The sequence below is a fragment of the Candoia aspera genome, chromosome 2 (genome assembly GCF_035149785.1).
Source record: "Candoia aspera isolate rCanAsp1 chromosome 2, rCanAsp1.hap2, whole genome shotgun sequence".
NCBI classification, from domain to species: Eukaryota; Metazoa; Chordata; class Lepidosauria; order Squamata; family Boidae; genus Candoia; species Candoia aspera.
This window is the reverse complement of record NC_086154.1, coordinates 137,955,834-137,982,810: the sequence shown is the minus strand read 5'-3', so window position 1 is coordinate 137,982,810 and position 26,977 is coordinate 137,955,834. Positions and strand designations below refer to the sequence as shown.

At 43.8% G+C, this 26,977-nt stretch overlaps 2 protein-coding genes across 2 annotated transcripts; both read right to left on the bottom strand.

Moving 5' to 3' along the window:
• Positions 1-894: 894 nt before the first annotated feature.
• On the bottom strand, positions 895-4,319 carry HOXC9 (homeobox C9). Its single transcript, XM_063293845.1, has 2 exons — positions 3,613-4,319; positions 895-1,485 (listed from the first exon to the last, which is right to left on the bottom strand). Exons 1-2 carry the CDS (start codon positions 4,169-4,171, stop codon positions 1,238-1,240), a joined length of 807 nt encoding a protein of 268 aa, XP_063149915.1. The 5' UTR covers positions 4,172-4,319; the 3' UTR covers positions 895-1,237.
• Positions 4,320-16,466: 12,147 nt separating this feature from the next.
• Positions 16,467-21,052, bottom strand: HOXC10 (homeobox C10). Its single transcript, XM_063296593.1, has 3 exons — positions 20,479-21,052; positions 20,194-20,382; positions 16,467-16,744 (listed from the first exon to the last, which is right to left on the bottom strand). The coding sequence occupies exons 1-3, from the start codon at positions 21,050-21,052 to the stop codon at positions 16,467-16,469; spliced, it is 1,041 nt and encodes a 346-aa protein (XP_063152663.1).
• Between the last annotated feature and the right edge of the window lie 5,925 nt (positions 21,053-26,977).

Here is a 26,977-nt window from a genome sequence, read left to right as displayed (position 1 = left end):
GGTGGCGGTGGTATATTACGAACCTAATTCGTAATTGCTTGGGCCCCCAAGCGAGGCAGTAACAAGTTTTGGGCACTTCATGGATAATCCCAAGGCCTTCCAATAGAATTGTCTCCGAGCGATCACAAAAGTAAAGGGCTATCTGCGAGCAAAACCGGACTGGAGCCCATATTTAATCTCGTACACATTCTTTGATCGCCCTGGGTCATAAATTAGTACAATTAATTACCCCAAATTAAAATGCAGAGCACCCTGCCGCCTTTTACCGAAACTTCTTTTTTATGAGCCTGACATGAGACAGATACAGATATATCGGGAAGAAAAGACAGAGAAAGGGACAGGAGCTAAGACAGAGGAAGAGAGTGAGAAAGGAAGATAGTAAATATTGGGAGCCGAAGGTCTGTTCTCTTCCTACCCTTACCAACTTCCTGAGAGAAGATATTCTAGTCTTCCCAATATTTTCCGAAGGAAATCATTGGTAATTAAATGGACATCTTTCCCCAGGATTGTATCGTTAAGAATCCCAAGCAAGATCCCCCCTGCTCTTCCCTCCTTTTACAACTTATTCAGGGGGAAGTGGTATTATTCCTCCATAGGAGTTTAAATTAAAAAAAAAAGACACCTTGATTACCGATGATTTTTTTCCTCCTTTTTTTGGGTGACGTTAGTTATATATTTACAGAGAGCTGTTCTACTATAGCAAAACATAACAGCGTTACAGAACGGTTCGGTGACAATCAGAAAGACACAAATAAGTACACCAGAAACGTTCGACACGAGGACAGAAACATAGTTTTGAGCGATCACTCCCCCCACCATTTTTTTCCTTGCTCTTCCTCCCCCCCCCACCTTTTTTTTTCTTCCCGTTGTACAAAATATGCAACCACGACATCATAAAATAATTCAAAAAAATCACCGGATAGATTTAATTTACAAAATAAAATACTAACCCAAAAATTCAAGTACTTTGTTGTTTTTTTCTGAAAAGTTTATTTTTAGTTGCAATTGGTAGGGATTTGTGTGTGTGTGTGTGTTTGCATTTTGTAAAGAAACGCACGCTTTACGTTTCTCTTTCTCTTTGCCTCCGTCTCTCTCATTTTTGTTCCAGAAAGGTTGCCGTGTTTAACTAATTCTAAACACTCATCAGCACATTAGGGGGGAAAAGTCAGGAACAATTTCTTGCTTAGGAAGAAGCAGCGCCTTGATTTCTCCACAGACCAGAGGGACTTGACCAATTTCACTGCTGCTCTTTATTATCGGTTTTCTCCTTATTCATTTTCTTCATTTTCATCCTCCTGTTCTGAAACCAGATTTTGACTTGGCGCTCCGTGAGATTAAGAACCCTGGCCACTTCATAACGGCGGTCCCGTGTTAGGTACATATTGAATAAAAACTCTTTCTCCAGTTCCAGCGTTTGATACTTCGTATAAGGACATCTTTTCTTTCTTGTAGAACGCGCATGAATCCAATTTGCAACAGGATTATCTGCAAAATAAAGACCGGGACATTTAATTTTCTCTTAACTGTCTGTTTACCTACCGATCTCTATACATCCAGCCTGTACCCAGGTCTGCATTTATAGATGGCAGTGCCTTCAACTAGGCATGTCCTAAATTCATATCCAGTACTTATAATTTCAATACTTGTCTAAAGTCTCCTGTCTAAGGTCTCTTTAGACAAGTGAGCATTCCCTGCTCAAACCTGAAATGACCTTCAGGATTTTAAAGGGCGCATGTATTTTTTTATAGGAACTGAGTGTGCATTGTATTCATCAGTGTGTAAGCAGGGAGGCACTTAATAGTGAGTTTAACTAGTTCCGTTCTGCGCCCTGTTCTTGACTATTATTTTATTTCATTTAGTGGTCACTGTCTCCTGCAAACTGCAATTCCAAAATAAAACTAGGGCAAAGAGGTTGTAATAATAATAATAACAATAATAACAATAATAATAACCCCCTCAACTCCATTAAGGGTAATCCAAGAACACAATCATGAAAAGTGAAAATTCCCACCACAGGCCCATAAACTCTGTTTACAACCCTTGCTCTCCAGCCTTCTCTCTATAACCTTCCCACTGATGGAGCTGCCAGCAATTTTAAAAGGAATATATATATATATATATATATATATATATATATATATATATATATATATATATATCTCCAGAAAGTGGCCCAGAATAAGCCTAGTGGTTGCAGGAAAAAAAAAATCTCTTCCCCTTCTGAGTACTGAGACACCATCCTCTGCAGAGCCTCTTTACAACTTTGTCAGGAGGAATTAGCTCATCTTTCAGACTAATTATTTCTTGGGTGAAATTTGAACATAATGAATACGCTGTTGATACTGGGCTCTTGAAACAAATCCTTTAGCCCATGATCTGTGTCTCTTTCCCTCTCTCCCTCTCTTTCTCTCCTTATGCACTTTTACATGTATATCTGCCTCTGTGGCACAAATACAATTAAAATTATCAGGACCAAACCAGTATTTGACCAGCACGTGAGGCCTGAAAGGATTTCTGCACACCTGGCATGGGAATATGTGGATGGAACACAAGGGGAGGAGAAGAGACCAGCTCTGTTTATCTAAATGGGCACAAAAATGCACACACATCTCTTCACAGGGCCCGTGAATAAATAAACATGTGGGCATTATTTCCTGGCACTAGGGTAATCTCAATTCCATCTATTTTGCTTTCTGTATCAACTCCCCAACTGCACATGAGAAGAAGAAAAAAATTCTCCCATGTCTAAATGGCAGATGTCCACTAGGAAATGAACGTTTCACTGCGCAGAAGAATGATTACTTTTAAAAAAAAGGCAAAAGCACAAATCCCTTGGAGACCCTTTCTGCTGTTTCAACAGTGTTCAAGGTTATTTCTTCTCTTAGTCCTTTTACTAGTAAGTTAAACTGTAGAACACTTTTTCTTTTTTTTTAAAGGGGGGGAGATTTGTATTATTAACTGCCCTTTCAAACATTCGGATGTCTCCCCATCTGCTAAACTTTAGCAGCGATTTATACTTTTCCTAATCCAATTATCTGGTTTTTGATCATCTTCCTTGATTTGCTGTCTCCCTCCCATTGCCATCCCTAACTTTCCGATCCCTTTTCTGGCTGGATGCAAAAATCTGATGAACTGTTGTCTGGAGTGTGGGTTTTCTCTGAGGCTTTCTCACCAATCCCCCCGCTTTTCAATACACATCAACATCCCAATATCCTTCCTCCTCCCACATGCCCGTGATTGCTTTTGCTAGACTTCTTCCTCGGACAGTCAGAAGGACTAAACGCAAGGAAGAGGGGCCGCGGCAGGTTATGGCTTGATAAACAAATAAAATAGCCAAGGTGCGAAGGAAAGCAAGCGAGAGAGGACGAAGGAACCATCGAGACCCGCCACAATAATAACGTTCATTGAAAAAAATCCCTTCTTCTCCCCCTGCCGCCCTCCTTTTCCAAATCAAATAAACCAGCTTTCCCCAGGTTTGTCAGCCCCTGTAGCTGGAGATCCAAGGGAAGGACGCCAAGAATTCTAAACAGCAAGGTAATTCCTTTTTATTGAGCACTGTGCCAGGAGGCTGTAATGCCTTCCCGGTTGTAAACAAGAATGACTTCGACTTACTAGGGTCCAATTCGGTCTTTTCTTCTTTGTGTTTGTTGGAAGCGATGGCCTCAGATTCCGGAGAGGGTATAGTCTGCGGGGTTCTGTCCCTGAGATCTCCCGGGGATCCGTACATATAATCCGGATAACTACGTCCATCCACCGGTCCGCAGTCCCTGCGGCCGTGGAAGGCGTCGGGTTTAAGCCCGTAGTGCCGGCTGCTGGCTGGAAAACCTGGGAACGAGACCGCGCCGGAGATAGGCTCCAGCCAACTGCGCATATACCGAGTGTCAGTTCCAATGTGTGGCTGGTGGGTGTACGGGTGGTAAACCACGGACGACTGGGAGTGCACGGGAGCCCACGAAGTGGTAAAAACGGCCGGTTTGGGGGCAAAGCTGCAGGACGGAAAATCTGCACACTCCGGTACCAATCCTGACGGTCGGGCTGCGGCAGGATGAGAGCCAGTAGCTGGGAACCGGGACGCCAGCAAGTCGTCGCTCTCGTGGCTAATCAAAGAATCTACATAATAGTTGCTTATGGGACCCGAAGCCGACATTGTTCCCCCCTCTTTTACATTCATAAGATTATTGTATGAACTGTATGTGTACTTTTTATCTTCTCATAGAACAATCAGGGCAGGTAATTATTTTTTCAGCCTTTCCTAGCTTGCCATTGGCTCCGAGGTCCCACGTGATTCTATTTACCCAAAATACAGTGTAGATCAATCCGCAGGTCTTTTTTTCCCTCTTCCCTCTTTCTATTTTTTTTTAAATAACGCCTATGCGACTTGGGTTTTCATCAAACTCTTGAAATAATGCCGTTATTAGCAGCAGCGGTGGGATCTTACGTGCCGTAAGCGGAAAGGCGATTCGCTCGTTCGCTGGCTGGCTGGCTGGCTGGCTCGGCGACCTGGCTTCCCCATAGCCCTGCTGTTAATGAGGGTGTAAGGTATCTGGTGTAGCAAGGTAGCACAGGAACTATTTCTTGACGCAATTTGTCTCTGTCTACTCGCTCTGCTTCTACAGCTTGTATTCGATAATGGATACATTACATGGAAGATCTTTAAAAGGGGAGGTGGCCGATTGAAGGTCCTCACGGAGTGATCCTGCTGGCTTAACAGCCTCTCCGGCACCAGCCCCTGAATTTTAATTATATTCATGTATGTATATGTATATGTATATATATGTGTATATGTATATGTATACACACATACATATATACATATACACACTCATTTTTTTGCCAGATAAAACCATCTCTTTCTGGGCAACGCACACACATGTGTATGCATGTATGGAGGGAGGGAGGGGGCGAACACACAGACACACAAACACACACCAGACACTCACTTTCTGGGAGGAAGAAGAAAATTACTTTGTAAACCCAGAGACTGGGAAATAGCAAGAACCCCCAAAAAGTGGCATTCATCTTCCTGAGAGGCTACATTATTCGGCAAGTAGTCGTAGATGTTTTTATGTCCTTCAATAAAAATTTTACGAGGATCATTTGATTGTTCATGAATGTGTCGTTCACTAAATAAAACTGTACGAGTAAGTTTCAGTTATAACTGGGAGTGAGGGAGCTTGGTTTTGCAATTGAGGACAGAAAGCTAGGGTGTGTTTGTTTAGAGCAATTCTGTTTTCCTGGATTAATGTGTGTGTGTGTGTGCGCGCATTAAAATGTCGTGGAAACTTTCTGTTGACTAAATCATTTGCAGAACTTCATTCGAAGACACGTATGTGTGTGTGTGTGCACGCACGCGCGTGCGTGTGTGTTAAAAAAAATAACCTTGGCTTGGTAGAGTAAGGTGATCGGTATAGTTTATTACCCTTAGTGGTTGGAAGGGTGGCTTTGGTCGCTGGCTCTGAGAAAGAAATCTACAAAAGGATGTCTCCCCCGCACCCCAACTCAAGAATAAGAACACAGCTAGAGCGCCGGCGGCAGCTACCATCAGTGCGTTGTTCCTTTTCGTGGTTTTGTCAAAGAAGGATCAAGATTTCCAATATAATAACAGCAGAGGCGGCTTGGAAGTGAGGTACAATTGTAACCAAGCGGAGGGAAGGGGGTTGCAAGGCATAAGAAAAGTGAACGCTATGGGGCGGGAGGGGGGAGAGAAAAGAGACATTCAGAGGGCAGAAAAGGAGAGGCGGGGGGGGGGGGGACGTGTGCTCCAGAGAGATGGAGCAGCCACTAATGACACACTCGAGGCTGAGGGCTCAGGTCTCCTCTAGATTCAGGAGCAGGCGGTGGGTTTATTTTTAGGCATCTTGCTGAGGAAATCTGATGGTGCATTTGGGCAGGCATAGAAAGTAGCAGGCACAGCCATATCCCCGAAGACCTCTCGGTTAATGCTCATTCACTGGTTATTGTCCTCCTCCCCCTCCTTCTTCTCCCTTTAAAAAGACTCCGGAAAAGTTGTTTGATTGAACTGATTAAAGATTCCTGAGTGCATATTAGCTCAGGAGCCCTTGATCAGTGTGCCCCAGCCTGCCCTGGTGGGGGTAGGGAAACAGTATTTCACTCCATATGGAGCAGACTTGAAATAGAAATTAGGTTTGGATGTGCTTATGAGCCCCACTGGGTGTGCGTGTGTGCCCAAGATTTGAAAACAGGCTTGCTGCAAATCCTTAACTAACCACATTCCGTCCACAGTTCTCCTCCCGTTTTCAACCTTGCACTTTCTGGAAGAGAAATAGTCCTATAGGAACCTAATATGTCCTTTGGCCTGTCTCGAGTTTAGTTTGTCTGTCAGTCAAAATTCTCTATTGACTTCATCTTTCCCCTCTGAATCTTGGGGGGAAAGTTAGTACCTAGGCTGCTTTGATTATCTTTCCCCCAGGCTTTCTATGGGTAGAAATATGGGGGCGTGTGGGTGGGTGGAGGGATGCAAGGCGGGATATGAAACGTTGGAGGAGATGAAACCCTTGCTCTAGTTGTACCGAAGAAATATAATTTTCTTTGCGAAGAATCAATCTTCCAGCAGATTGACAGATTGAATGGGTGAGGAGATCGCTTGCTTTCGCTTTTCTCCTTTCCTCCCGCCCCCCCCCCCCTATACACCATCTATGCAGAGGGTAGACAGAAAAGCGTAGCATTAAGCATAAAAAGTGTCTAGCGTATGAATCCAAATCAAGAATAAGAGATTATAAATAGAGAAGGACGTGAACAAGTAAACGCCGAATGGTAACCTCAAGGGAAGCCAGCAAGGTCATTAAAATATCCTTGAAAGAAGCATTTTGGAGTTAAAGGCATACACCAGCCGAAACGTGAAAGGTGCCTCTTTTATTTACAAGCGACCTTTCTCTCCTGAACACAGCAACAACAGCAATTTCCCTCAGGGCTGCAGGTTGTCCTGGGGCAATTACCCTTTAGGACTGGTGGTGCAAAGAACTCCGTTCAGAGGTGCAAGTGCCCCCTGGAAGTCCTGCTATGCCGAAACAGGACAATGAGAGAGACGGAGGGACGTTGTCTACAGATAGAATAAAATGAAAGACATGCCTTGCATCCAGAATATTCTATCTATCTATCTATCTATCTATCTATCTATCTCTATCTATCTATCTATCTATCTATCTCAAAATCCCTCATTCCCAACCGGAGGTGCCACATGGGACCTTTGAAATGGGCGCCTCTCTGGAAAGGGACAGGCTTTGAGTTAACCTTGTCAAAAGCGGGGTTTCATATTTTTGAATGCTCTTCTTCGGGGATAAGAATTTCCAGATGCAGAAGTTGGACACACTGGCTACATATCTATATGCTCTGGCCAGACTCGAAGTAACAAGCTAACTAGCTAACAAGGCAAAATCCTACCTTTCGATCAAAGACAGCAAGTCCTTAAAAGAGCGTGGCGTGTCAGGTTATTTTCTATGTGAAAAGAACATAATTATTTTTAATGGGAGAAGAAAGGAAGGAAGGAAAGGTTGTTTTTAAAAGCTGCATTTAAAAAAAAAGATTGTCATCTGTGACGTGCATGGGAAAAAAAGAGCAGAGTGTGACCCCGATTGGAGATTTTATTGATCTTCAATTTAAATATGACACTGAAGAATTATTATTTCTAAGCGATTTCTGCCATTTTTGTTTAGGTAGGGGAAGCTGACATTTGGCGAGCAGCCAGCTACCTATATCCCCCTGGCGCACACTTGCACACCAGCGCACACCCACATGCACGGTTGCACAGTTCTTCTTGCGTCCCTTCTTTAGCCCACACACAGGCACAGATGCACACGCAGTCACGCATCGATGTTATCTGGGTATAAATTGTAGGCATTCCGAATTCTGTGCTCCCCATTTCTTTCCTTGGGCTCCTGAAAAAAGTTTCCCCTGATTTCAGAGGCGGACTAAAATTCTGAAATCTCGGTAGCCCCTCTCGATCGCCGCCGCCGCCGCCGCCGCCTCCAGCACCTTAGTCCTCTTCCAGGAAAAGCACTGAAGGTCGCGCAAGGGTCTTTCGTTTGTCCCTAGCGGCTCCCAGCCCGGTCTAAATGCCCGCTCCGGGCCTAGAGGATCCGTGGGAGTAGCCACAACACCCGCAACGCACGGCGCTCCCAGAATTCCTGAGCAGCCGCTGGAGTCAGGCTAGGAAACGGTGGCGGAGAAGGCAAACCGGGGGAGCTCTGTAGAAATCGTCAGCTAACTCGAGGGCGAACCTCTCCGAGAGGTTTGGCTGAACCAGCTCTGGAGCTAAAGCCAACCCCCCCCCCCCAAAGGAACCAAGAGACCAATTCGCACCCCCCTCCGACACGCGACCCTTGGGGCGCATTCCTTCGGCCCCGATTGCCCAGTTGTCTCAATAAACACCGTCAAGTTCGGATTAAAAAATCCACTCTTTCCTCTTCCGGGGAACTGCCGAAGCCGCTTTCGCCTCCCCTGCAAGGCCCCACGGTTGTGAACTGAAGGTATCGCGGGGTTGGCAGCTCTTCATAAGAGAAAGCTAATCGATCCCAAAGCGACCCTCCCCCTTAATTTTTTCCCCCGGTGGGGACGCCCTTCTCCCCTATTCCTCTTCCCAAGTCGAAGCGCCCCGAGTTGAGAGGAAGGAGGTGGTGGTGAAATCAAAGGGACTGGCTTCCACGAACGAACAGGCGGCGAGGCTCGGGGTTTGGCCTGGCTTTGTATCCGGCGGTCCTTTTCGGTCCTTCTTTCCATCGCGACTGAATTCCCAGCCTTCCCTTCCACTTCCCATCCCCACTTGCTTTTATGGATAAACCATGGCCAGAAAAGAACTTGGCTACCAGATTCATCCAAATGGATTTTTGATGCGCAGAGCCAAGGAACCCTGTCGCTGCTGTAATAGGAACAATAGGAGCAGCGGTGGTGGTGGTGGTGGTGGTGGTGGAGGTGATGATGATAACAATAATGTCACTTCAGCTAGGCAAAGATCTTGATTTCTTAAAATACACAGGTCGGAGCTATTTCTATATGAGCAATTTATTTATTCGAATAATTGTGCACTGAACTTTGCTTCCTGTGGGCACGATCTTTCTATTTGATCCAGGGGTAAAAGGTAGGAGGATGAAAAGAAAGCAGGAGGCTTAAAATGTACATTTAAATGAAATTTAGTGTCCAGGAGTCTGTACCTGCTTAATGCCCATCTCTCTCCCTCCCCCTAAAAACCCTCTTCATGGTTGCTAAGAATTTTGTCAGATGTTCTGACTTTGGATTCCAGACTTTTTAGTGCTTTGGTGGTGGGGACAGAAGACAATAAATTCCAAAGTGCAATTAAACCTCTGGACTAATTTATTTCACTGTGTTGTGGGTGCTTTCCTGAACATTTCAGGCTAGAGGAGGAGGACGAAAAAGAAGAAGGAAAAGGGGAGCAGGAGAGGAAGAGGATGGAAGCAGCAGGAGGAAATCCACAAATGCAAGATGAAGTTGGGAGTCCTCAAGGGGCAACAGTGTTTAAATGAGACATAAAACGGTTGGTCCCTCTGCGCCGTATCTCACATCTTATTTTTGTGGTAACACAAACACCCACAACCCATAGATTTCTAAACAGAATACATTGGCGATGGGAGGGAGTGGAGACAACAACAGTACAAAACTGCACACCAGACCTCACCAAATCGAGGGCCTGAAAAGAAAAATCAGGGGAGAATATCCCCACCTATTTCTCTACAACCCCCGCCCCCCACCCCAGTTCTCTTTCTTTCTATCAAGACTGGTCAGAATTATGGCCCTGGCCCTCAAGGAAACAGGTTGGGCGGTTGTCTGCTTAAGCCTGCTGCTTCCAAGGAGCTATGCAGCCAGCTAGGTGTTAGCTCACATAAACAGGGGGAGACAGCATTTATAAACAAGGGCAAGTTTCAGCCAAAGGCAGACGACATGCTCTTCAGCCCCCACAAGTTCCTAGGCCTCGTCCTCAATTAATGGTACCTGCTGCTCTCAGTTTGGCAGCATCTCTCAGAGCTGAGTCAGGAGAACTTTCCCTTGACAAACACACAGGCACAGGCGGCTGCCTGCCTGCCAGCCAGCCAGCCAGCCAGCCAGCCAGCCACCGACCCACCCATCTCCCATGCTGCCTTCTTCAGTTCAGAATGTTCCTTTGGACTTTCCAGGAACTATTGCCCTCAAAGGTGAAGGCAGATGGGAAGCAAAGCAGAGCACTGAGGGAGGGGAGTATGTGTGTGTATAGAGATGATAGCTATAGATATGCCCTCCTCACTACTATGCTCTTGAAATTAACGTTTATTGATAGGCATGCACATAAGCATAGCAATGAAAGAAGCCGAAACCATCACCTACAGTACATACTTACAAAGTGTGCTATAGAGACCAAAAACTCTCTGTGCCAAATGTAAAACTGTTTATTTCTCATCATTGCCTTCCCCAATTATAAACAGTCTTTTTAAAAATTATTCTTCTTCACTCTGTTGGTGTAAATACTCCTACATATATGGCTATACACATGATACATGTATTTATCTATTTCATACACAGAATAGAATACACAAGATACTCACGTGATTCAGGGAAAGATTATGTATTAATAGAATACAACAACAGGTTTAACAACAGTTATCGTATATAAAAATAAAAAGGCATAAATGCACATAACTTTATGCTGGAGTATCCACTGGGCATTCAAAGTATTTAGATACATACACACATTTATTACTGTGTTAATTTATAGAAATACATATACAGTATATTGCACATGGTATATACTGAGTGTGCCTGTCTCGACATGTGTGTCCCTGTTCCCCACCAGCATCTTCTATAAATGCTCAGAAAACCAGACCTAGATAAAACTGGAAGGGTTAAGGTTAGGGTGCGCATGTAGGTCTGCACACCAAATTCTAGACAGCAAAACAGAAGCTTTTTGAAGTTACACCTGCTGTGAAATGCAGACTTACAGTAACACAGAGACACACAAGAAAAATAGAGCAACACTGGAAATGCACTGGGATGTTGCGAATATTTTATAGGCATCACAACAGTACCCCCCAAGAACAAAACATATCTAGCAAGCAAGGAAAAACAATATTTTGCCAGGAGAGAAGGAGAGAGAGAAATGCACAAAACAGCAAGAAATCTTCCTAATTACATATGTTCTGACATAAGAGATTAAAAAGCAGGCTGCAATAATGTTGAAGTCTCTAAATTCTTCACTAGCACCCAGCTCTAATAGAATCATTTAAAGGGGGAAAAACACAGTAGGGGAGGATTTAACTTTTATTACATTTCTTGACTTGGGTCGATTAAACATATATTACTTTAGAACCCCCTCTGCATGAGAGGGGAACTGGGGGAAACACACACACGCACATACACACACACACGTGCACACACCCACGCACACCACATACACACACCCACAGCCACACACAAACATAAAAAACCACACCACACACGACAATGATACTTAGTACCATTATCACATTCCTCTTTATGCTGCTATGGGTGTATATTTATAGGAAGACGAGAAAACTTTTTTATCCATAACACATAATGAAATCATTCAATTATCTCAGGACCACTGCGAATAATTATACGCCTTTGACGAGCCATTTATCTGCAGAACCGTGAATTTACAGTAAGCAAGCACAATGGGTGCATCTTCGCCTTTCCGTCTTCGCTTATTAAAATGTTTGAAAACCGGAGGGCGTGCGTGGGTATATTATCCAACGTTAGGGTCGAGAGATTTCGAAGAAATGCTCGCAGGGCATTCGCTCGCACTCCAAACCTTGGTCTTCAAACCAGAAATAAGAATGGAGAAAACCTGTGGCCCCCAGCCTAGACCATTCAGCTGCAACTTACAGCCCCCCCTCCCCCATTTGTGGTACCTTGTCAAGGCCAGGTTGACCCACTCCTTACGGAAAGGGAATACACCCCCCACCCCACCCCTCCCTTAAGTCTCAGAGACTCAGGTCTCCCCCAGTCGACTGCTGAAAGTTTGCTAAGGAGCTTGGGGGCTCAGAAGGGAAAGGACAGAGAAAAAACAGTGGCGAGAATCACAGCGGTAGCCAAACAACTCTTCTCCAGCGAAAGACCAAGGGAATAGCCTCCCTTTGGGGGGCAGATGCATTACATTTTCTAATGCAAAAACGTATTTGTAAAGGAACCGTCCCATTGCTTGACTAGGGGCAGTCCTGGCTTCCTAACATCTCCCTGGACCGGAGCTGCGGAAATTGTATTTCTTGTCCATCGGAAGCATATGCAGCCTCTTGCCCCAGGCTTTTGCCCTTGTTCTTGCTCTTTCTCGCTCCCCTTTCCCGTCCTCATTCATTGATTCAGGTTGCACAACATTGGGTGAAAATCTTCCTCCAATACTAGATTGCCTCTTTTGTACTTTTTAGGTGTGGGTGCGTGGGGTGGAATAATCTCCATGGCTTCTTCGAATATAAACCAGAAGCCCATCTGGGAGAATTAAGGGAGGGGGTAATTTAGCAGTAATTTTCTCAGTAGCTAAAACATCCCTCTTTGCACTGTGGCCCTCACAGCGCTGATTTTTTCCTGAAAACCTAGGCGCGCACGCCCGCGTTTAAATCTCAGCCCGGTTCTCCGTTCCACCAAAACCACCACCAATACAACAACTTGTTAATCACACAACTGAGCAGAGGGGTTTTCTTAGCTAGCAGTTCCTTAGCTTTCACAGCCCCCGAGTTCAGTGGGGCAGGGAGGGGGCGGGGGGGGGAGAGAGAAGCAGATTGTAGTGCAGGCTGCGTTCAGAAAACTACAGCAAATCTTGAGCTCTTGGTATTGCTCACCCTGGATTTTTAGGAGGTACGGTTTTAAACCTGAATGCGTTCTCAAGGAGACCCAGAGAACCGTGAGTACCATTTCCCGCTTTGTTCTTCAAGCCACCTTCAAGGAACATAATAGACTATAATTTATCTAAGTGAATTCTCAGAGTCCTGGGCAGGTTATACCAGCAGCAGATTGCCATGGGAGTTATGGGGCGGTAATTTCAGTCTTCCCGGCCATTTACCAAGCACCTGCGTTCATATAAGCTGGGCTCTTTTACACGTAACAGCCACCATTCACTTCTCACAAAACTCAGCTCGTTTCAGAAATCAGGGCACAAAAGAGTCCGGGTTGACTCAAGAAGGAAAGCAGAGTGGTACTGAATCCCGAAACCTCGAGGCTGCAATTCAGACAACTATTCCGGTCTTAACTTAGAAGCATTAATCACCCGAGAAATTTTCAGAGAGGGACCCCTCCATGTTTGTCCGTCTGGAGAGCCCCGTCGGCCAGAAACAACAGCAACCAGCAAGATTCATCTCTCCATACGAAGCGATCATAAGTGCTTGGGGAATTGTTGGGAAGGTATATGAAGCCGTGTGGTGAGTTGGAGGGGGTCATAATGTTCGGCGAACCGGCTCCCCTGCCCCCAGAAATGCCCTCCTGTCCTTCTCTCTCTCTTCCTCTTGCTATTTTTTCTCCCGGGGGGGCAGGGTGGGAGAGAAGTCTACAACCATTTGTTCTCTTTGCCTGCTCCCTGCGTTAAAGACCCGTCTCTCGGCTCTCGTCTGGCTGCGTGTGAGTAGCAAAGGAAAAGGAAAGGGGGTCAAAAGAAAAAAAAAGCGGGGGGGGGGAGGAAGGTTGCCCTTGATGAAGACTAACTGACGTAATTAAGGCAGTTTCTTGTTGCCGAGTTAAAAGCCAACCCCAACAACATGAAACTACCTAAACCACGGAACAGCTGCAGGAAAGGGCAAAAGATCCACAGTCATTTCTGCCAAAAACAAGGAAAGGCAAAAAGGGATGGAGGGAGGGAGAGAGAGAGAAGGAGGAGAAGAAGAAGGAAAAGAAGAAGGAAAAGAAGAAGAAGGAAAAGAAGAAAGAAGACAACATCTTCAGTCCCTTCATCGCTCAGCTTCAGAATGTGCCCCTGCATCCTTTCTCACCCCACGTTAGAATCTAAGCAAAGGAATAACCAAGCCCTTAAGAAAACATACTTCAAATTAAGGCAACATCTTTAATCTCTTCATTAAGATCCCCCCTCTCCTCCCCCCCCTCCTCCCCCACCCCTCCCCCCTCCTCCCTCTTTAATAGAATCTGCATTCAACTCTCTCTCTAGTTGTCTGTGGCTGTGTGTCTGCAGTTGAAACGTTTAACTGAGCTGCTAGTATATGCTGACTTATTGCACAATCCACTATCCTTCATTGGCAAAGTGGCTCCAGTCTGACATTATCCATTTTCTGTTGCATATTGCTATTGCAGCTTCTCTCAAAGAAGAAGGAGGGGGGGGGGGAGAAATATCCACAAAGGAAAGGGGGAACGTCTCTGCGTGGGCGTGCGTGTGTGTCTGTGTTCCCACAACATTTCGAAACGCCACCAAATGTCCTTGCCTTCCCCTGCCTTTAGAGCCCGCGACAGCCAAAACTCTGAAATCGAAAGGGCACGTTCAGGGATTACCCAGCTACAACGTGTTTGGGGATTGCCAAAGTCCTCTGCCGACCAACAAAAGCAAGAACCAAAGACCTCAGACTCTCTGGTGTCCACCTCCAAGAAAAGCGTAACTTCACTAGAAGTAAGTTTTAAAAAAAAAAGGCGAAGAAGAAGAGAAGCAGAGGAGGAGAAGTAGGAAGAAGAAGACGAAGGGGAGAAGCAGAGGACAAGTAGGAAGAGGAAGAAGAAGGAGAGAAGCAGAGGAGGAGAAGTAGGAAGAGGAAGAAGAAGGAGAGAAGCAGAGGAGGAGAAGTAGGAAGAGGAAGAAGAAGAGGAAGAAGGGTGGGGTGGGGGGTGTTGGTGGCCGAGGGGATCAACATGGAAATCTATGCACCACCATTCTTCAGTCACGCATATTCTGGTCGAAAATGAGCTGTCACACAGGCACAGGAAAGCCCCGATCCAAAAAAAGACCAAGTCCTAAGACACCAAACCGGACGCCCCATCTGTATCAAACCTAGGTAGCTTCAAAGTGGAGTTCACCTCCATGCCGCCTTTACCTTGAGTAGACGCAGGAAGGGGGGGGGAAAGAAAAACCCAGACACACACACACACACACACAGAGAGAGAGAGAGAGAGAGAGAGAGAAATCCACTTGCACCTCAGCCATGTATCTCAGCCAAGAAATCGTCTGTCTTACCTTTGCACGCCTTCCACCGTGACATCCCCGTTCTCTGTGCTAGGCTGAGAGCAATGGTGGTTTTTAAAAAGTGTATTCCTTCTTTTTTTTTTAATAATATAAAGCGATTCTTCCAGAGGAGGAGATAAAAGGAGCATGTCTTTCCTTTAAAAAGAAAAAAAGATAGAAAGACAGACAGACAAAAAAAAAAAAAAGACCCCTAGCCATGAGGAGTGTGCATCCCAAGAAAGCTGCTCTGCTTCTGACTTGCTTCCCTCCTCCACAGTCACCTTTAAATGCATCTTTTACTGCTGCGGCACATTATATTTGCAGATCATAAAATCCACCTCCAGCGCTTACCAAGACTGTCCTGACATTACTGTTTTATGACCTTGACTTATTGTGGTCACCTGGATAATATTTAAATCAACGTTATGGTCTCTCACTTATATTAAACCCGCTAGGATACTCTCCTGAAAGCCTTAAAAGGATGAGTACTAGGGGGAAAAATACCCTAGACAGAGAGGGAGGGGGGGAGACGTGCTTTTTTGGCGGGGGGGGGGGCAATCACTTTGAAAAATACCCGGTTGTCCAGGGGTTCTAAGAAATTTATTTGGCTCCATATAGAAAGATACATGCAAAGATTCCACATACAGGATATATTTAAATAACAGTCACAAAAAAAGCCCAGGCATTTCCCCCATCCCTATGATAAGATAGCAGTACTGCTTTATTATTTTCCTTTCTTAAATATAATGGGTGACAGCACCACCTCACTGGAAGGAGACTGCATAACTACACAGAGTAAGCATTTCTCTCTGCTACTTCCACATACTCACATGTATGAAATTCATTGGAATCATTATATCTTTTATTATTATACAATAGGCAGGCTACACTAAGATATGAAAAGCAAACTTTCAGGCATACCAACTATCCTAAACATAAAAAAGGCATAGATACAGATCCTTCAGTCTTCCCCCCACAACACACCCTTCCCTTTTCTTTGTGCTGCTCCTGAATAACTTAAAACATCTTAGAAGCTGTTTGGAAAGCTAGTAAGCAACCACCTGATTCTTTATTTTACATATAGAAACACTGATGCAATATATATATATATTCGCATGCTCATACCGATGAATGCATCTCCGCTCTATAAACTGTAAATACCCAAATTAAAGAACTTAACACTAGCCTGAGGTCTTTTTATTTTTCCTCCCGTCCTCCCGCCTATGCATCTTGCAGTTACATCCAGGGGGGGAAATAATAATAATAATATAATAATAATAATAATAATAATAAAATACTGCACAATATTTGCAATGATTCTCCCCATACAGCCCACCCCTTCCTCCTCTGAACACTTTCAAGTGAAATTAAAATTGGAAGTCAGTTCGCGAATTCGATTCTCTCTGTTCATTTTCTTGAGTTTCATCCTGCGGTTCTGAAACCAGATTTTGACTTGTCTGTCTGTTAGATTAATACTCTTGCTAATCTCCAGGCGGCGCTCACGGGTCAAGTACATATTGAACAAGAATTCCTTCTCCAGTTCCAACGTCTGATGCTTAGTGTAAGGACATCTTTTCTTTCTTCCGCTCTTTGCTGTCAGCCAATTTCCTGTAGTGTTTTCTGCCTTTATATCCTCTGTTAAAAATAATATTATTATATAAGTATCTATTGGAATAGCAAAGAGAGCTTCCTAGAGTCAAGACTACTTTTTCTGCAGCTTCTTTTGCTAATGGAAACCTCCCTGTCCTCTGCTAAAAATAAATGGCGTTCTACCTCCTCCTTGCTTAGCATTTGGCGATTTTAACAGTCTAATTAAGCCCTCTGAAAGATAACAGCGGCTAAGGGCTCTCAAAAAGCTGGGGCTGAAGTCTTATCTTAACAATATTCACCTGGACATAAACTATATAATGCCAGCTCTTACAGGATTTTTTAAAAACACACCCTACGCCTATTACACGTAACAAATACGGAAACCGTAAAGAAGACTTTCCTCGGGGACAGACCGATTTTTTTGAAGGGTCAGATCTGTCAGTAGGATTCCTACAATTACAAAATTCCATTCAGGCTTCGAAAGAATTAAATAATAATCACAATAATAATAATAATTCCAGGGGTTTAATCATTGCCCCAATTAGTTGCTGCTTGCACGCCACAAAGCTCTCCACTCAGACTCTGTCTGAAACTACCACTTCATATCCAAAACTAGTCACAAGCAAAAACAAGATGGGGAGGGGGATGGAGGGGTGAGGAGAGAGAAATATTTTGCCTGTCTATGGTGGCTCTCTCTCTCTTCCCCCTCCCTCCGTTCCCAATAGTCCAGACTCCATTTTCCTTTGATGTGAAAGCTCTGTGAAGTATATAGTTCTATTATGAGTGAAGGCAAACTTTCGATATGACTTGTAAAAACAAAAACAAACCGACCAAGATTTGTTTGTACACTAAAAATGATAAATCTACCTATCCGCCTGTGCACGCATGCACACACGCACACACACACACATACACACACCGACTTTTTCCAAATATCCCTTTTTCACACAGGCATGCACAATTTCAACTATTCACTTCAGGCTCGCCTGCAAATTCATAAACACCTCCCCAGATTTGAATTTGGACCTGCGACAATTTCTGGCAGAGGTAATCAGCTCTCCTCCTTCTAAGGTGAGAGCAAGCCTGAAGCCTTTCCTCGCTACCGGGTTCCTCTTGTCCCACGGTCCGAATTCCTGCCCAAACTGTAGTAGTCCCAGCAAGTTGCTCCAAAACCGACTTTCGAATTCGTCTGCATGGAACTGCCTTTCACACGCTCTAGCCTCCTGCCATTGAACCCTGCTAGTTCCTTTTATGGGTTTGCCTTTTCCCCAAACCTTAAACCCCATTTCCACACCTTGGTGTAATAGAAACAGAGAGGAAAACACCATATATAGTAAAGAGAAGGTGGAAGGATAATAATAATTATAATAATAATCAAAATCAAAATCCTTCCCCCTACTGGCACACTACGGATAGTGTTGGGTTTCCAGCAAATAGCCCTCTTCTTCCTCAAGGAAGAAAATTAAATAAAACTTTGGAAAAACCTAGGTGGGACATTTCAAATTCTTCGTTAGAACTGACCGTCGAGATTAAAAGAGATCTCGAGGTGGTTTTCTTTTTTCTTTTTCCTTTCTTTCTCCCTTCCCAGATCCCCAAAGCCAAGCGGGTTTTATTATTTTTGCTCATTTTACTTCTATGAATCGAGAACGCTTGCGAAAGTGTAAACAGGAAAGCGTTTTGTGCTGATAGGTTTTTAGAGATTTTCATAACCTTGACATTGCATATTTTCCTATGTTATTCGTGGATAAAATCGTCTATTCTTGGCTGCGCGGAAAAGGATTGGAAAATCCGTTTTAGGCCATTTTAAAATCGCATTTTAGCTCTATAGGTATATGTAAAGATGTGGGTGGAGACACAGACCGATGTAGATATACGATGTAGACTGTACATATGTATACACATGCACACCCATGCACGCATATCATACACGGACACACATATACACGAGATCAGATGAGAAAGGGAGGATGAAACGCCCGTATTCTTTGGTGGAACTCAGGCAACCTACGTGCGAAGAAGGCACTGGTGAGACCACGCGTACTAGCACGAGGAGGTATGGTCCGAAAATGTACACGCGCTTCTCTAGGGCGCCACACAAGCCACATCCACGCCTCTCTTCTGCTCGCTTTCTAATCCTCTTCTCCCATTCCAAGCTGGGCTTGGTGAGGCTATGGAGTCGTTCACGCCAAAGTAATGAGCCCCGTTCTCTTCATCTGTATCTATTCCCAATGGGGTTTTTTTGGGGGGGGGGAACTCGGCGCAAAGTTAATCCTCTTTTGCAGAAAACAAACCCCACATTTAATGCTTCCTCTCCCCCCACCCCATCTCTTCTCTTCCTTCCCTTGGAGTAAGGGTGGCATATAAATGTAATAAATAAATAAATAAATAAATAAATAATAGACATTTAAGCCCTCTCCCACCCTGTCCACTGGCTCCTCTAGGCTTCGCCCGCAGGATAATTTTAAGATCTTCTGTGAAAGCCCCCTTCTTCACCCCTCGACGGGCTGTTCTTCCCTAGAACACCTCAACTTCAAGCAGAGATTCCACACAAGCAAATGGAGCGGGGGGGGGGGACTTGTTTCTGCGCAAACAAGATCCTTGAAGCCGCAACCTCGGCTGGTTATTCAGGGGCGCGCAACTTTGATAATGGAGCTCAACAACCAAGTCCAGTTTGAAGTGTTTGGCAAACCGTTCCCAGCACACCTCTCTTCCCCTCCCCTCTCGCCACCTTCGCCCCCAGCCCGCAGCCCAGCCCGCCTCTGCGAAATCCTACTCAAGACAATCCCCACCGCCAGCCACGCCACGCCACGCCACGCCACACCACACCACGCCACCACAACACAACACAATACAACACCCCAAAGAACTTTAACGCTAGCTTTCGGGGCTGGGGGAAAGGAGGGGAGAGAAGGGAGAGAGCAACTGCAGAGAGCGCGTTTGAGCAGTGGCAGCCGCTCCTGGAACCACTCCCTCGCCCCTCCGAAGGGGCTCGTTCGGCGCCAGAACCCCTTGGGATCCCGCCTGAGACGAGAGTCGATTTCGCCAGTGCAACCAGACCGCGTCGCCTGCCCCTTCCCGGTCAGCCCCAGCTGCTGCCCCCACGAAAACCGCCCGCCAGCCAGGGCTTCCACTTCTGAACAGGACGCCTGAGGCACACTGCGGTGCCAGGGGTGGTTGTTACTGTTATTAGTATTCTTGCTGTCATCGCGACCGCTTCGTTCTTACTGCTATTGGTGGCTGGGTGTTTCCGAGAGAGGGCAAGAAACGTCGCCACAGGTCCGAAGAGAAAAGTTGGTGGAGTCTGACTGGAGCCCCAGGGGCTAGACTCTGCTTCTCAAATCATAAGCGCAACAACAACAACAACAACAACAACCACTACCACCACAATAACGATAACAATAACAGCCACCACCAAACAGCACCAGCCGAAACCGCTGCCCGCTCCCCCGGGTTTCGTCTCCTGGGAAGAGAGCCGAAGAGCCCCCCTACCTTACCTTTTGCCTCGTGGTCAGAATTGTCACTGCTGCTCTCGGCACACTTCTGCCCGCCTTGCTCCGTTTCCGACGGGCTAAGTTTGGCCACGGGGAGACTCTCCTCGGTCTTGACGTCGCCGGCCGGGCTGTTCTGCAGGTTGGGGTCCGGCTTGGCGCTTTCGGGGAAGCTCCCTGTTGCTCCTGGCTGGGCGAGGGAGGCGGGTGGCAGAGGTGGAGGTGGGGGTGGCCGCTCGGGCGGCGGCTGAGGCTGTTGCGTGGCGGTCGGCGGCGGCCGCGGGCCCGGGGGCAGCTCCCGACGCTCGCTCGGCTGGCTGAGACTCGCCCTGGGTTCAAAACTGGCCTCGAAGGCGCCGGGGCTTCCGCCGCTGGGCGCCTTCTCCAGGGAGGAGTAGCCTGGGGTGGCGCGGTAGTAGCTAGGCAGGGGCACCTCCTGGTCAGCGAGGCAAGCTTCAGGCATCTGCCCGGGGTAGAGGGTGGCCTCGGGGGCGCTTTTCGCCCTTTTCTCGGCGTTGTACATGCAACAAGCATTTTCTTCTTTGACACTGGTCGGGAAGGAACAGGAGGGCAGCTGCCTTGCAACAGGTTGCTCGATTCGGTAAGTACTTTTGGGGTCACACCAAGCATCTAGCTGAGAAAGGTAGGGTGGGTAGGTGTTGAGGGACAGCCCGGCGGCGTGGTTCACCTCGTCTCTTTTGGAAAGAGCCGGGATGATCCCACAGTTCCTCATCATTCCACAGCTGAAGTCGTTCGCGGACTGCATATACATTCCTTGGTTGGAGGAATAATTCTCTCCCCGGCAGGTACCAGCCAACGAGTCCATCAAAAACGAGTTAGGAGTCACATTGTTGGGACATGACATTTTCAGAGAGGGATTTTAAAGAGGAATACTACAGCCAGGGGCTGACATCTTTTTTTAGGGAAAAAAATATCAGCACCATAATTATCCACGCATTGGTCTCAACCACGTGATGGCTAGGCCAATGAGGATTGAAAATGGCCTTGATGATTCAGACGCCGGTGACGTCACAGGGGTCAAGTTGTTGCGAGAAGAGAAAACCTGCGTGGAGCAACAGCGACATCTATCCGCTTCTGGAGGGTAGGGAACCCAGGACCTTCACGTTGAACAAAGGAGAACGACACGCTTTTCCTCGAGTTTGTTTACCAATGAACGAACGCGTGTCTGCAACGGAGTGGGGGAAAATAAGGGAAGCAAACGCGTAAATAGAAGCAAAGTCAAATTCAAATTAAAAGGTCAGCAAATAACCCTTCTCCCTATCTCCCTATCTTTCCACCTTTATCTTAAATAAATAAATAAACAAACGAACATTGGAAGGAAAACAAATAATCGAACACTAAATGAACTTTTGGATCCTTCGAATTCTTTCTACACTCCTACCACTCGGCAACTGAACTTGAAACGCGAAGAAAATGTCTCTTCGGCAATCTTACGATTTCTTCAGTACCTTCTGGATTCATCGTCAATCGTGGGACATGGAGCCTGCTTCCCCAAAGTCTTTAGAATATCACCATCACCATCACCACCATTATCCTCGTGATCTGTCTGGAGTCAAACAAATAACAAGCATTCAGGTTAAGCCAGTCAGGGACTTCAATTTGAGAACCAGCATAATCACTGACATTTATCTTGTTTCAGAGTTTATTCAAAAGGCATTTTCTTGCTTTTTATTTTAAGAGTTCCACCCTCATGGGTCTTTCCTTCTATCACTTGAAAAAAAGAAAACCTTGTCTCCAAATTCTGAATAAAAAAACCTGTGTCATTATTTTAAATTGAGCATCAGCCCTATTTACACTGGTTCAGAAATCTAAAAAATGTGCATAAGTTTGTAAATAAACTGTTAATGTACATCAACAAAACAAAAACAACATTATTTTCTATAGGATTGTGTGGATTTGGACACCTACTTCTTTCAGGAAATTATCACAACCAAATAAAGTATCAAACTGTGGGATTTGAGGAATCTTTTATTTAGCAGAAAGAGTCTGCTTAAGCACAATTTTATTTGACCTTATTTTCACTGATTCACACTAAGATTTTTTTTAAAAAAATGTTTATTTCCTTTAGTAAATTTTCCTATTCTAGGTTCATTTACTTTTTATGCTTTCTCCTTGCCGTCTTCCTCTCTCCCTTTGAACTTAAAGATCTCAGAATAATAAATGGTGTTTCATAGATTAAGATATGTTGAATGAGATGTTTTCTTTGTGACTGTTCTCTTTATTGGACATTTTCTAAATCGGGTTGCAATTAAGTCAAATTGTTCTTTAGCGTGTATTAAATTGACTAACATGTTACCATCCCAAACTGACAATCCTGTTTATGAGTGTGTGTCTGTGTGTGAGTGGGTGTGAATGACTATATTAAGAAATACATGCCATCTAACTAAAATTTTGATAAAGAGACAAATAATGATCATACTTATAATAATGACCGCAAAAACAGGATTCAGTCAATGGAAGGAACCTCAAGATCATTACAAAGGATCTGAAACCTTTAGAGGGTTCAGAGTCATTTTCAAGGGGTGGATTGAATGTCTTTTCAAAAACAGGTAAATGAAGAGTGAGAAAATTTAACTCAAAAGAGTGTTTGAGGAATGTGGAAACATGGAACTTAACCAGTTTTAGTTAAATATGCATTTAGAGATTTTAAATATACTGTTTGCTGCCTAAAGCCACCCAAGCTTTAAAAACAAGTTTTCTATGACCTGGTTTTACAATTCAATTTTACTGTTGCTTTGAAAAGACTTGCAGGCTGCCCCCCCCCCACACACACACACCTTCAACCTCCCCCCACCTTTCGATCTTCAAGGGTGAGAAGTTTTAATATCTTAGGCCAAGAAAGTCTTAAACCACATAATTCTATTTGTCTCAAGCCCTCCTTCACACATACATACCCTCCTCTCCCCACACACAATTCAAAATACAATATGCTAAGAGCTTTCCTGCACTTTAAACACTGTTTGCTTCCTTTGGAAAGCTATTTGTGACTTTATAGCCTCCATTTGTGTTACCTGCATATGTCTTTTTAAAACAATTTGGTAGAAATCGTTCTGTTTTATGATATCCAACGAAAATTCTACATAATATTTATAAGCAAAGAATAAAATTTTAGCATGGGAACCAATGTGTCTTCATTTATAGGTGAAGAAATTAAAGAGCAATACAGTTTGGCACTATATAGACTTTTCCCTTTCTCCCCTGGTTCCCCCCCCCCTTTTATTTTTTATTTTATTTTTGTAGATTATGTAGCTAACTCAAACATTTTTAGCCCAAAGCTCTAGATCCTTTCATGTCTGCGTTTTTGGTGAGAACAACATTGGCTTGTCTAGATGAAAATGAAATGACAATACATCTCAGAGTCTTCTATATCCATATTTTCCACTGTGGATTCTTGTCTATGTTGAATTCCATCCCTTCTCCCCCAGTGGGAAGTAGGAAGAGGAACAGGAAGGTACAAACTGCATTCAGATAAAGCCTGTCAAATTATTTGATTTTTTCAGATTTTTTTTCACAGATTCATATATAGCATTGAGGACTTTTCATCAGATTGAATATACTTGAAGACAAGGCAGAAAGGTTTTGAATGTGTAAAGTCAGTAGAAATTATATATTGAATGCCTTTTTGTCATTATGATTGCTTCATTTTTTTAAAAAAAAGTTTATTTGTTCCTCTGAATCTATCTATAAAAACACATAGAAGAGATTGCAGTGCAAATTGGGTTGTTAGTTGAAGCTTTCCACAAGCAGATGATCCTAATGGATAATGGAATGGCAAAAACATCAGATTCATTTAAAAGATCAAAACATATTTCTTAGCTTCAGTTCAACATATGCTTGTGTATGTGCATATAAACATATACATTATATGGAGGTCTTGCTGTAAACCAATCCAAAAGAGTGCATGCAGAAGACCAAATATTACTTAAAGTTAAAAATAATTGGAAGTATGATAAACATGGGCCATTAATGGAAAAAGAAATAAAATTCATCAGCTTAAGTAGAACCCCCATTGGGAAAATGCTTTACTCTAATTGCGGAAAATAAATACCAACAAATGCTATTAAAACTTAAATGGAGAGAAAGCCTACATGCGGGAAAAGATCCTGACATCTCGATATGGGTTTTTACTTTTCTTTAGAAATAAACATGTAGTGCGTATTGGGTAAAAAAATAGTAATGAAATAAAAACCACAAAGGAAAGATTGGAGTTATAGACTGACCGAGGGTCATGCGGATTACACATAAGTAGTGTTGATGTTGGCTTGTGAGTAGATTTGGATTCATTAATGCATTTATCTTTGGCCTGGTAGTTATTTGGAATTATCTGCCTGAAGTAAAAGCCAGGAAGTGATTAATTTTAAAAAAGTCAGAGAAGCAGAATAACGTGCGCCCTGCCAGTTTTCTGCCTTTCTGAGTATATGGAGCAAACTGCAGACGGATTGCTATTGTCTGCAGTGTCTGATTGCCCTTTCTGTGAATGCCAAAGGCAGACAGTTCAGCTGACCCCCAAAAAGGGGTCTTGAAACCAGTTCCCCTTTACTTCCCTTGGAACAGCCCTCTGCCCCAGAGAGACAGAGCAGCCGCTGCAAGGAAGGAACGGACAGCAAGTACACACACACACACACACACACACACATGCAGGCGCACTGGCACAGCCATGCCTAGAGCTGCACATTTCCCTTAAAATTATATATAAGTGTGTGTGCATGCGTCTTGCAATTCCTGCAAAAGCACCCACCTCAAACTGTTCATAATATTTTACCTGTTCTCTTTTTTTAATTATTTAATCATGAGTTATGCCGCAAAGCGCCTCTTATGCCCACCCTATGTTTAACCACCTTCCCCCCCACCTTAGCATTTTTTATTATAAGCATTCATTTTCACTTCTCAGAAGTATTTCGTAGGAACACTTTAATGATTATCTTAAATTTGTATTTCTGCAGGCTATTATACCCCGTGTTGTGAAGGAAATAAATATTCTGATTTATGGCAAAGTACATGAGAGTACAATAACAATGATGCAAAAATAAAACCCAAGCCTTTAGATGTTGGCTTAGAAAGTGTAAACTATCACCACAAGAAATCTATCAAACTTTACAGTCCCTCTTATACTGCTTCCCTTCTTTTGGTGTAACTTAAGTTGAAGAATTATGGAATGATATTATATGCCTTGAGGTGGTATTGAAAAACTGCTCTAGTTATTTCTACCCCCAACGTAGAATAAACACACACACACACACACAGGTATTCTCCCTTTGTGTGTGAGCTCAGAAATTAAAGTTGACACGAATAACTTCCTTCTACAGTATTCACATTCTTGATCACATTACATTTATCACACACTATTTATGTCTGTATATAGATAAATATTTACATATATGCAGCTATGCACACAAAAATACTCATGCAGTGTCAAATTCTTCAATTAAATAGACGGGGAACAATGCAGCCTGCAGGCTGTCTTAGGATGAAAAATGAAAATCATATATCTCATTTGCTATATATGATATAATTCCATTTTCACTTTGGAAGTTAAGCGTGACTTTAATCTGGAGATGGAAAAGAATCCTTTTTTAATGCTTTGATAGCATAGAAAGGCAAAGCACTTTGCCTGATTAGCATCCTGATATTATTGGTATCAGCATTTTAAGGCATAATGCTCAAAAATTCTAAATTATCTAACAGGGGAAAATATAGAGAGGAAGATATATTTTTTTCTGTTCCCCTTAAAATGGTATTTCCATAAGTGCTGAATCTTTTCTGATGAAAAACTAAATGAGTGTATCAGAAAAGAAATGAAAGAAAGAAAGAAAGAAAGGAAGGAAGGAAGAAAGAGAACTTAGACACGATATTAGATTTTTAGAAAAAGAATTGATACACAGAATTAAATGTGATAAAATATATAAGATTTATTTTGAAAGAAGAACCAAAAGATTACTGTGAATTATAGAAGTGGGGGGGGGGCTCTTTTCCAACCACCCTTGATTGTTAGGTGTACTTTAAAAGACAATGCGTAAAAATGGATTTATTTCAAAATACATATTCTCTTCTCCTTTCCTATTTTTTCCATCCGTTCCCATTGTTCTCAAACGAATGATACTTTCTCCTAAGGTGAGAGACAGTTGTTCACATAAAACCTGAACCATACGCGTTTACATGCTGCATTCTGTCTCCCTATGTTCTAAAGATCAGCGGTAGTAGGGGATTGGTTTCACTCAACCAAGTGGATCTTAGCGTGGGTTGGAGAGAGTTGGATATCTTGTAAGTATACTGTTGGACTTAGCTGCCATCTGTCCCTTTTTACATTTCGCCTTTTTTTGTGTGGAAAATTTAATTGACACATGCCCATCCAATTACTGCAAAGATCATTTGGACCAAGTCTTAAGATTTATATTAAAAATCTTGAAGAATAATGGCTCAAGACCAGGGCACATATGCCTGCCTGCCTGCCTGCCTTTTCTTCTTCTATAAATTACATCTACTGTTTATTTTTTCTAAAACAAACAAAACGCTAAACAAAACAAACCACAGAAACATTTTGAGCAGCTTCCATCAAACTGTGATCCATTTTCATTTCCTGTAGCAAAGATTCCAAGACCTTTCTGGGCTCCAAGCTGCATTCTTGTGATTTCATGGTATGATTTGTGAGTTATCAAAAACAGAGAAGCAGTGCTTAAGTCCAACATATGTTGACCATCCATACATGATCCACCTTTATTAAAAGCGTATAAAAAGGGCCTTAATGAGTCGCCATCTTGAGGGAGGAGTG